At 40.4% G+C, this 11,983-nt stretch overlaps 1 protein-coding gene across 1 annotated transcript; it reads left to right on the top strand.

The window, feature by feature from the left end:
* Positions 1-2,036: 2,036 nt before the first annotated feature.
* On the top strand, positions 2,037-4,700 carry LOC124700454 (syntaxin-61-like). Its single transcript, XM_047232580.1, has 7 exons — positions 2,037-2,231; positions 2,831-2,944; positions 3,105-3,218; positions 3,337-3,494; positions 3,764-3,854; positions 4,033-4,098; positions 4,280-4,700. The coding sequence occupies exons 1-7, from the start codon at positions 2,178-2,180 to the stop codon at positions 4,388-4,390; spliced, it is 708 nt and encodes a 235-aa protein (XP_047088536.1). The 5' UTR covers positions 2,037-2,177; the 3' UTR covers positions 4,391-4,700.
* Positions 4,701-11,983: the final 7,283 nt, after the last annotated feature.

Here is an 11,983-nt window from a genome sequence, read left to right as displayed (position 1 = left end):
GGGAATCGCATGAAAGACGAAGAGAGAGGGCTGCTGTAGTGTGGACATTGACTGAGAGGGGGTGACTGTGGGTCGATCCAGATTCTGATGGGACGGGTGGAGAAGAGAAACAGTCCTGGGCTGGTTGCTTTCTGTTAATTGACCGAATAATGGCTTTCTATTATATGTCACATGAACCACACGGAAAAAGGTGGTTTTCATATAAAAGAAACGAAAATAAATTGGACTAAAGTTGCCTATGTGGCAAGTTGCTGACTTGGATAGGCTGCATGTCAAGAAAAATAGGTTAGTGGGGATGAACTTCTTAGTTATATAGGATACTTAGAAACTTATGCCACTTAGGAATTTGAGAGTTGATACTTCTTGCCGCGGCACTTCTTTTTTACTGTCCTAAGTTTTTTTTTCCATGAATGGACTATTAATTTTGATCATTTTGTTGAGTTTCTTCACTCATGATTCTTTTCAGTTTTTTGCTGTATATGGTCTTCTATTCTATTTTACTACCAGTAAGTAGTAAATACTATACTCTGTCTTTCATTTTGCATGGTGGCTTTATGTTAAGAACATGAGCAGTTTTAAACTATGGATCATTCAATTATAAAGTCATGCATGCCTAGAGGTATGCCTTTATGTTAAGAACATGAGCAGTTTTAAACTATGGATCATTCTATTAATATGTGAGAAGTGTGCTTTTATTCAGTGTATTGGTTTTTCTCATGTTCCTTTTTCTATGAGTAATTTCAAGGGTGAAAAGTGGGGCGTCAATGTTTTTGCTTTGCTCAGGCTTTCACATCATCGTTGTATTCTTATATTTGTATCCTTTGTTACATAGAGCTGAAAGGGTGTGTAACATGTTGTATTGATACTAAATAATCATAGTTATCGGTTATACATGTGTGGAAAGAGAGCATGCTAGGAGGCATCATATCTTTTAGATATGATTATTTTTTGTGTTTCTGTGACTTATAATAAGCTATGCTCGGAAGTTTTGACTTTTGCACTCATGGGTAATAATATTTACATTTGAATGCAGCGAGAAACTTTTTGTGCTGTCAAGGAATGGTTGCCAGTAATAATTCCTATTTTGGAGTTCAATCCAAACTAGAGGGGATGTGAGAATGAATACCCAGTCAAGTTACTGGTGTGACAGAACAAAAAACGTTCATGTTTTGCAACAACGTCTAGAGTAAGTTGTGGTATACAACAAATAGGGTTGTATTTAAAGAAGGCATGTTTTAGAAAACCTCAAGAGAAGATGACCGAGCGTACAAAACCATGATGAAAAGAGTGCTAAACCACAAGTTAAAAGCTAGCTCTCATTTCAGTCTATTAGCTTCTCAGATGCCATAGGCATAGAAAGTTGCGGAATCATCTTTTTCTAATTACCTTTTGTATCAGTTGTTGTCATACTCTTGTTATCTCTAACCAGTTGGAATTCTGTAGATTCACCAGACTACAATTGTGTGTACCTCTTATGCTCGCTAATTTACTTGATCCTTAAGATCAACCTTTTATGCACATAATTTCAGTTTATGATGTATCAGATTTCATCACCAACTATCTTAGAGCTTATTTTTTAACAAAGAAATATCCAAGTATGGTCTTAAAAATATTAGAACCATCGTATTACATAGTCGGCGCGGCGTGCCGCCGCGCCCATACATTGCTAGTATAATAAAAAACATATCGCATTTTGAACTCATTAGTAAGCGAGGTTGCCTAGTTCATCAGATATAAAAGGGCGACATAAACTAACTATCCGGTGTGCCATGTACACGTTGTTGTGGCGAGAAGAGAAGATAGGAGAATTAAGAACGAAAAATGTCTGAAAAAGGAGTGTAGTTTTTCTTTCATCTTTGACAAAGAAAAAGGAGTGTATGTGAAGCAAAATGGGAGAGGATGATACGGCCAGGCCGTAGCCCATACCGATTTATAAGACCCATTCTACTAATAATGTGAGCTCAGTCGGCCCATTTATCTGGGCCACCAAACTTATTATTGGTCCGAAAGAAAAACAACCTGTGTGCCCCCGTTGTCTTCTCCATCGGCGGTGCCACCAAACCGAACTGAGGTCGGAGGGAGGTGTTCAGATCAGCCCCATCGCTCCCTCCAATTTCTCCTCCGGATCTAGCTACTCCCGACCGAGATCTGCTCCGGCGGGCGATCACGATCAGAGCATGACCCCCGCGCAGGACCCCTTCTACATCGTCAAGGACGAGATCCAGGACTCCGTGAGTGACCTCCCCGCTGATCCACCCCGTTTCATATTTGTAATTCCAAACATTTCGGTAGCTACGACGAATACAGGTGTTTCCAGTTCGTGATCCGTGATTTACGTGTGTCCAGTGGATGCTGGTTATCTACCTGTATCGGTGTGTGTGCGTCCGCATCCAGGTGCACGCGTTTGCAGCTTCGGATCCATTTATTTATTAGGCGCGGCTGCCGTCACATTCGCAAGGGAATATAATGCGTCTTTAGTGAATAATATTGACGGTACATGAATCTGAAATGGGGAACCGAACTCCTTGGCTCCGTGCTGTGTGGTCTATGTGCATCTTGTGCAGGGTTGTTGATCTTATTGCCAGTAATGCTCTTGCCCTGCAGAGAACCTTTTTTTAATGATATCTGATTGCTTGCATCTATGCATACATATAGATTTGTTTGTTCATTGAGTTCCATAAGTTTTCATTGATAGTGATGATACTCATTGATAGTGATGATGCTCTATTCTCTTCATGTAAAGTGCTTCTTAAGAATTTGTAGGACCAGTACCTTTCTTTTCTTAGATGATGTGTATAACATCTTGTTTTCTTGCCCAATCGCTGTACAGATTGACAAAGTACAAGACACTTTCAATCAATGGAAGCAAACACCTGAAAACACAGGAGAGTATGTACATCTGACAAGAGAACTGCTAACCACCTGTGAAAGTGTCCAGTGGCAGGTACATGAGTTTACCACCAAATCTATCACACGGCTCTCCAATTTTCTTTCTAGGATAAGGTTCAGCATTGATTGTTCCAGATTACCGCATGCTCATGTTTTTGTCGTACCTGTCACTTTTCATCTCTGAGCTGTTTTCTGCCTTTAATGTTTCACTCTAGGTGGATGAGTTAGAGAAGGCAATTTCAGTTGCCGAGAGAGATCCAGCTTACTATGGACTTAATGAAGTCGAAATTGGAAAAAGGAGGAGCTGGACAAGCACTGCCCGCAACCAGGTATTTTACCACAGAATAGTCGTCAATGCTGCTGCTAACATAACTGATTAAGCTACAACCCAAATTTCTGTATGAAAATGAGTATGTGTTATCATGTAATGAACTTTAAATTGGCTAGGTGGTTTCCATACGGCGGAATGTTGAAGCTGGGAAACACAAGACTGCATATGGACGTTCAGTCAATCCGTCTGAATTAGGCAGATCCAAGCAGCACATTGCTCAGGATAATGATGACTTCATTGCTTCAGAATCTGATCAGCAGATGCTTCTGATGAAGTAATTTCTTTGCAAACCTATCTTTCGTCCTTAGATTTATGTTGCTCATGTATCAATTTAGAACAAAGAACCTAAGACTTTAATGGGTTGAACTTGTTCCCCACAGAATCATGATATCCTATTTTTTGTGAATATAGAATCATAATATTCTAAGCACGAGGTCTGCAATTACACAATGCTACCTTCCAGAGGATTATTCTAGATATTTTGTGTACTTCTATGAACATCGCTTAAACAACCACTGATAAATGAATGTATATCTGCAATAGGCAGCAGGATGATGAGTTGGATATGCTTAGTGCCAGTGTCCAGCGAATTGGAGGTGTAGGTCTCACCATACACGAAGAGCTTGTCGGACAGGTACTCATTAACATGTGTGGAATCCTTTAGATTTCCTTTGTTTGTTTTGAACAGATGATTCTTACAGACTTTCTTTCTCTCTATATATACATATGAAGAACTCAATTATCTATATTGTGCCACCAAATGTCATTTCTTTATCGCCTCAGTACTTATGCTCTTGTTTTACGTCCAACAGGAGAAACTTTTGGGTGAACTGAGCCTTGACATGGAAACTACTTCCAATCGGCTTGATTTCGTACAGGTATGCATTGTATCTCTTGCTATAGCCAAAGACTTTATCTCCTTGCCCCTACCCTACCCTCTAGTTAAAATGTGTGTTTTCACCACATATTATTGCAACGAACATGAGTAACATATTTCACCCAGTTTCATTCGGGTGGATTCCAACGGCCTGAAACTTTCCCCGTTTTTGATTCCTGCAGAAAAGAGTGGCTATGGTTCTGAAGAAGGCCAGCTTGAAAGGGCAGATCATGATGATAGCTTTCTTGGTGATTCTTTTCATCATCCTTTTCGTTTTGGTGTTTTTGACTTGAGAGAGGTGGAGTTTGGGTTTTGTGAGTGTTCGCCATCAAGTGTGTAGAGAGTATAGTGCATACGTATCAATTGATTCATGTAATTTTGGCGGGTATAGTTTATTCTTCAGGGATCTATCTGCCTCTGCCCTAGTAATATCAAAGCTATTTTTTCCTATATAACATGGAATTCTGTTGTTTGTACAGTACGGATAAAGTATTGGCCGTCAGTAAAACACTCACTCAAATAGAACAAAGAAAAATACATTTTATGTTGTATACTGTGATCTTGTATGATCAGAGAAATACAATATATTGTGCCATCTCCTTTTGTCACATGTGTGCTCAGAGAATGCAATAGTTTGTGTAGTGAGGACTCCCTCCTTTGTTGTCATGTTTCTGAAAAATCAAAACTTATATCGTCTAATGGCCTAGCAATTCTGTTTAAAATGTGTGTTGGCCACTAGTTGGTGTGACCAAAGCTTTGTTCTCCAAGACCTTCATGGCTTGCACCACCGGCGTACAAGGTTTTGCTTAATGTGGGTGGTGCTGTTTTGTGTTTTGTCTCTTCAAAGTGCTTCAGTGCCTCCGCTGAAGTGAAGGTGCTGCACTGCGCTTTGCAGTGCATATTATTGTGACATCAGGCTCATCCAGCGGTTAAGTCTCAGTTGAGACATCAGTCTGTTGGGCACAATGATCTTTGGTATCAAGGCGTTGGTGGCTTCTGTTCTATTCTTGCTCTTTCATAATTTCATCCATATCTTCAGTGATGCAAACTTGGTGGCACTGTTTTCCAGGATGAAGCTCATATTCTCATCTGTCAAATTTTGTATATTGTAAGTTCAGGGGTTCGGTTTGAAAATCGGCGCATATCAGCAACCGTGTAGTAGTCAAATCTGAAAAAAAAGTTTTCGGACAGACACCGAAACCCTAACTCGACTTGTATTTGTAGGGGCCAAACTAGCGAACCGAACGCAGCCCGAACGAAACCCTTAGTTTGCGCGCGACGGAACTTTCACCTCCTCCCAACTGCCCCCGCCGATGTCGCGAGCATGGTCTTGTCCATGAGCTTCCTCAAGCGGCGACGCGCGGGAACGCACGTGGTCCCGCAAACTGGTGTCGCGGCCACCGGTGGTGCGGCCAACGGTGTTATCCCGGTTGTCGCCAAAGGGGCCGCTGCAGCCAAGCCGACGGCGTCGAAGACATCCCGCGCCAGACCGAAGAATTTGGCGCCGATGAGAACAAAGTCGAAGACGACGACGAGCCGTGGCGCCCCGCCTTCGCTCCCATCCCCGTCAATGCCGTCGCCGCCGGTTGCTGAGGGCGTGTTCGACGACGTGCCAACAAGGTTAAAATTTCAACTCCAAATCGTTTTAAACTGCGAGCAGAAATTGAGGCCAATTATTTGTAGGAACGGCAACGCCTCGTACATGGAGATGTTAGACGAGGTTAACATTGCTCCACTCGCTCCGTTCGACGTTGGGATGGGCGAAGATGGGGAGGAAGACGCGGATGAAGGGGAAGAAGGGGAAGATGGAGAAGAAGATGAAGGTGACGAAGGTGTGGTCCAGGTCGAGGCCGATAGAAAGAAGAAGAAAAGAAGGGCCAACAACTCCGACACTGTGGTGACCCGGCATACCACTGCATGGTGTAGTATGCAAGTCTGATATAACACCAATGAAACACCGTTCCACTAGTATTACATCGCTCAGAGTGGTACAACAGAAACATATGCGGGTCCAAGGCATGTCTATAGAATTACAACATTGACTCTGTTACATAAGATCATCACAGCCTCCTACTTTACAATGAGGTAAAACTGCAAATAAATTCCAAAAGAACGACTCGTAGTCTAGTCTTAACACGAACTCTATTTGTAGAGTGTTTAACTACCTATAGAGGCTATGAATAGATTCTAGCTAAATAGGAGCTAGGTTTAGGAAACTAGTTCCTTTCTATTGCTAAGCTAGGTTTTATCCTGGTTGGATGTGGTGTTTGACTCTTACATCGGGTTCTCTGTCCCCTTGAAGTAATTGTTGATTTCTCGGTCTTCGAGTTGCACTTGTAGATCCTCCTTCGATGCCTCCATATCTAAGCGGGGATTTAAGAGTGGGATGAGTACGAGCGTACTCAACAAGTTCATTATAGGAAAGAGGTGTTTAATGCACTAGCTACGGCATTAGACCGAGAAAGTCTAATACCAATGCGGGTTTTCATAACCATTTCTTCAAAAGGTTGCTTTTATTCGGAAGAACTATGTCCGTCGGCCTTCACCGGTTTACTAGAACTTCATGGAGCTCCTTTCCGGCAGCGTTCGCGATTCCATATCCCGGAACGAGGAGTGACGAGTCACGATTCATTACACTCTGCGAGAGGTGTGTTGCTTTACCCATAAGAGATCTTAACCTTGGTGCCAACCGGGCATATTCCCGTCCACACTTCCTTTGGTGTGAGGCCCGGTATAAGGTCTAGCCAATCATGTTCCTCCGCTACCTCGCACACCCACCCTTTGTTGCATACCCCGACCACGGGTCCTCGTCGGTCCTCTTACACCAATTAAGGATGGACCCCGACCACGACAACGGTTTGGGACTCGTTAACCAAACTCCTTCGCCGATAGTCGCAACCCATCATAGACCACTTACCGTGGGGAATTAGAATGGGATCCCCACCCCACCGCTTGCCCAACTCTGGGTCAAGTGTCTACGGTAAGCGCATCCGTTGATGTACGAGAGGTGGAAACACTTTTGACTACTCCGTCCCACTCCGGATCTTATGGTTAACACGGGTATTACGGCACAAGAATCACTGGCGACATTTGTTGTTAATCCTAGATGGATATTAACCCTTGCAATGGAACCTCCACCATATCAACACAATCCATGGTTCCATTGCCCACCACATAGTCATATTCATAGTTATGAAAGTAGTGGTTTTGGTTTTTATGCAATAGTGATAATCATAGTACTTTGCAAGTAATTTGATAGAAATACTCAAATGACATGAGCAAGCGATGAACTTGCCTTTCTTGGCTTGCAAGATTATGCGAGGCAAGGTCTTCGATACGCAATAACTCCAAATTCTGAAATAGCATCATCGTCCGAGTAAGGGCGATGTTTAAAGATTGGCAAAGATGCAATAATGCATAAGTATGAGATGCGGTCGCTCTAAGCGTGACCTAACCCCGATGATTTAGGATCGGTGAGTTGTAATGATTGGTTCGGGGTGTGTTGCACTTTTAGAGTGATTCACATACAAGGTTCTTATTCGGGTGTGATTACTTGGTATTATAAACAGGTAGATAATAAAGCATAATAATCAGTTGAGCACACAAAGAATGATAATTGGCATAATGTTAACAAGTAAAGAACAGTGGTCATTTTAGTATTATATGGCATGGTTAATGAATAATTATCATATACTTTAAAAGAATAACTTTTGAAGAACATGTTCTTTAATAAAGAACAAGTATGGTAATTAAGTGGCTGGTTTTCTATGATTGACTATGGCTTCATGTAGTTGCTGGGATAGGTATTAGATGGATCCCCATACAGTTGGATTCATCAACACCTAGGGCTTGTAAGGTTAAGATAAGCTTAGGTATCCTAAGCAATTCATTATACATGGTTGTTGTCAAGTTTGGTTTATCTTGCTAGTGATAGTTGGCTAGGGTTTCTAGGTCCTTATAAGCAGGGTTGATGATGATTCCTTATTTTCTTCAAAAGAATAACTTTCAAAGAACATACTTCTTAAATATTAAGAAGTATATCAATTAGGGTTGAGGTTGTTTAGGTTTTGTTATTGGATTCACTAAGTAAGGAATAATTGACTCCTAAACAGGATGGTGGATAAGTATCCAATATCAGTAGGGTTTAATGGAATATGGTATGTAATACAGAATAGCAGGTATAGTTGCTATTATGGTTCATCACAAGGATGTGATGTTAAGCATGGTTAATTAAGGATGATGATTTTTGGTAATGGAATCTAGGGTTTACACTTGGTTGGCCCTACTTGATTATTTAGGTCTGATGAAGATGAACACATGAGATGCTAATTAGTAGTGATAGGGTTTCCCATATTTTATGTGGATTCTAACTAGTATTTAGTTGCTAGATATGAATCTATGTTTACTGGTGGAGTAACATGATCACATGTTACTTAGGTTTAGGTTTGGGAACAATTTAGGGTTCATAAGAAGTAATGGATCTAGGGTCTAAATGGCATTAGGGCTTTAGTGTTCACATGGAATTATGAAACCATAAGGTTATTTAAAATGGAACTAGGTTTCATAATTACTATTTAGTTCTTAGGTTAAGAACTTTATTATCAAGTTGAAATTATTAATAACTTTGAAATAAAAATAATATTGGATTTGGCATTTTATTATTTTTAAATAATTAATAATTAAGATAATTATTAATTAGGGTTTAAATCCTTCTGATAATAATTTAATAAGTTAATAGTAAAGGAAAATTAATTTTAATGTTTTCCTTATTTACTTTCTGGTTTTTATTTGTTTTATACCTTCTTCCTAATTATTGAATTTTAACTGAATTTAGAATTAAAATTAAAGGCTTTAAATAACAAGTATTAAACAATTAATTTTTTATTAAAAATAAAAATTTCATATTATATTTTTATTAAATAGAATTTACTTTTATAAGAATTTTGATGTCTTATTTTTATTTTTCTGAGTTAATATGATTTTTCTATAATTATTTGAAGTTGCAGTAATTTCCTGGATTTAAATTCAAACGGTTAATACTACAGTTACCCAGCTAAGTTACCCACGTAGTCACCGACCGAGTGGGCCGGCAACCACGTCACCTGCCACGCATGCTTGACGCAGGTCAAAATTGCCCACGTGGCAATTGAGCACGGTGGCCGGCGTACTGTGGCGATGATCGCCGGAGTTTGGCTACTCCCGAACGCGCACCATTATGCCTATTCGACTCAGCGCGTCATGGTGAGCATTATGGTGGCGGCGCCGCTCCGAATAGGTCATCGGAGCAAGATCGACGGCGAGGCCGAGCGGCGGCGCTCGCAGATTACCGGCGCAGGCATGAGTTAGAGCGTAATAGAGCGAGCTAGGAGGCGCTTGAGCATCAGAGACTCACCCTGAGCACGATGAGCATGGCGGCGAGACCAGGGTTGGTCGAGTTCGCCGGAATCGGCACCTCCGGCCGTCGGATATGCTGAGCTCGATTGGCGATGTGCAGGAGGATTTGGCTCAATTCCAGGCGTGGGTTGAACAAGAAGAGGGTGCTGGTGACGATGGTGACCACGCCAAGGCTCGGGAAGGCTTCCTTCACCGGCGATAATGGTGAAGTGGTGCGGCAGGGTTTCGATTTGGGGACGAAATTTGAGCAGAGAGGGAGGAACTCGGTTCAATGTTCGTTCTTTGGGCTTTATACGGCGGCTGGAGTGCGTGCCTCGTCACACCGTCGAGGAAGGAGGAGGCGCCGGCGCGAGGAGAAGCGACGCACGGCCCGCGGTGGCCTCCGGCTCTCGGAGAGGATGAGGACGACGCCTCCCGGGTTTTTTTAACGAAGGGGTAAGTGGGTTGGCGTTGGGCCGTGTTGGTGGGCTTAAGCTGGGGCTGCCGAGGTGGGTCGTGGCGGCCAGGTAAGGTTCAGGTGGTTTTTCTTCTCTCTTCTTTTTCTTCTTTTTATTTTCTGTTTTATAATTTACCAAATTGAACTCATATTTGAATTCTATTATTTTTGGCAGGTGTCTCAATTGTGTTATTTCAATGAGCATGTAGTACAGTAACTATTTCACCACTTTCTTATTTGTAGAAAGTATTTTATATTAGATTAAATCTAATAGAATAGCTAATGGATATGAGTTTATTTTCTTATTTAAATTTCCTTTTCCTTATAGATCAAAACTTTTGGAATGTTTGGAGTTAATTTTGTTAACTCAAAGTATCTCATAGATTATTATTAGTGCTTGGTTTCTATTTGACAAATTAATCACTTGCATGTTAGTTCATGTGAGCAAAATTTTATTAAGGTTTTGTAGGTTGGATGATAATCCCCTGTTCATTAGCATTTGTGCTATGATCTATTAACACTTTGAATTTATTTAGAGTAGATATTACTCTCTTCAAGGTTGGGTCTTAATTATATAGATCAGTGGTTGGGTATGAGTAGTTATTCACCACACATGGGTTTTAATTGTGATTACAAACACTAGATGTTTCTTAGGTTTAATTAGGGAAGCATAGATCTTAGCAAATGAGCAATTCTGGGGTCCTAATTATCTTCACCTAATGGCATGTGGTTTGGAACTCAAATGTGAACTAGGTTCATGGTTATGATCATCCAAGTGATACACCCCTAGGGTTGTGAGATAATTTCTAGGTTATAGACATGAGATGACACCATAGTGCATTTGCTAGGGTTTAATCTCCCCTAACCATGGTAATATGGTTACTTGCTTCATATCTTATGTGCTTCTCTAATTACTAAGGACTTGAGAATTAGTTTTATCTTCTACCAATTAACTTCTATTATTAACCTCAATTTATCATTAAAGTAACTACATTGGTTATAGTTCTTTTTATAGTTAACTTTGGTTATAATGATGAATGGTTTCTCACCATATAAGGTATAGAGTTTAACTCTAAGGTTTTCTTAGGTTCTATAATTGATGAATGAATGAAATATGGATGTGGTAAGATTCTACTTATGATCACCAAGTGATTCACAAGTTAAGGTTAGAATATAAGCCTGGGGTTGCTTACTATTGATCTCCTTATAATTTCATGTGGTGAATGATATCTACTTATCCTATTAGGATTTAACTTATGGCTTATTCTTCTATTTCTCCCAAGCATGATCATGGAATTATCATGAGTAACTTATTCTCAATGTCTTCTACTCCCAATTCTTATTTTGGAATGGATTATTCTAGGGTTCTACTCAAGGAATGATGATATGATTATCTAAGCATGTGGTCTACCTAAGAATTCTACCTTTCTATCTTTTGTAGCTTGTTCTTCAGGAATTCTGATAAACCTGCATCTTGTGGCATGCCTCCACCTCCTAGCTGCTTCATCTTGATCCTAACTATTTTATGGAGTGGCTCTATGTGTTGGTTTTCTTGCATCATGGTGCAAGATGATGGAATGGATGAAGTAGAGGGTTCCTTTTATAGGCTTGGGCATGCTCTAATATCATGACACATAGGTGGGTGACTCTTGTTTTACTTTGATGAATAAGGTGCTTGGTTGTCATGCTCTCATCCATAGCAATCCTTTAAGCATGAGGTGGCATTGCTTAGGATTCAAGGTATGTAGATATTTTCATCCTATGTGGCATGGGTATTATCCTCTCATGTGATTTATTTTTGGATAGCCAAGTGGCTTTTGTTACTAAATATCTTGTGAATGGTTTTATGCTTGTAGGTGAGTCACTATATCATATGTGATTGTATTTATATTATATTTGGGATCAGAATGTCCAAGACAAGGATTATACCCCAATCTTGAATGGTGATTGTTGATTTCACGAAGGCATGATCATATGAGTTTCAAAGTACTCATATTTTATTTTATTCAAATAGTTGGAACTATAATTCGTAATGTAAACGAATTTAGTTTTGTGA

Source organism: Lolium rigidum, chromosome 3 (genome assembly GCF_022539505.1).
Source record: "Lolium rigidum isolate FL_2022 chromosome 3, APGP_CSIRO_Lrig_0.1, whole genome shotgun sequence".
In the NCBI taxonomy this organism is placed as follows: Eukaryota; Viridiplantae; Streptophyta; class Magnoliopsida; order Poales; family Poaceae; genus Lolium; species Lolium rigidum.
The sequence above is the reverse complement of the archived record's forward strand: the minus strand, read 5'-3'. Positions and strand labels throughout refer to the sequence as shown.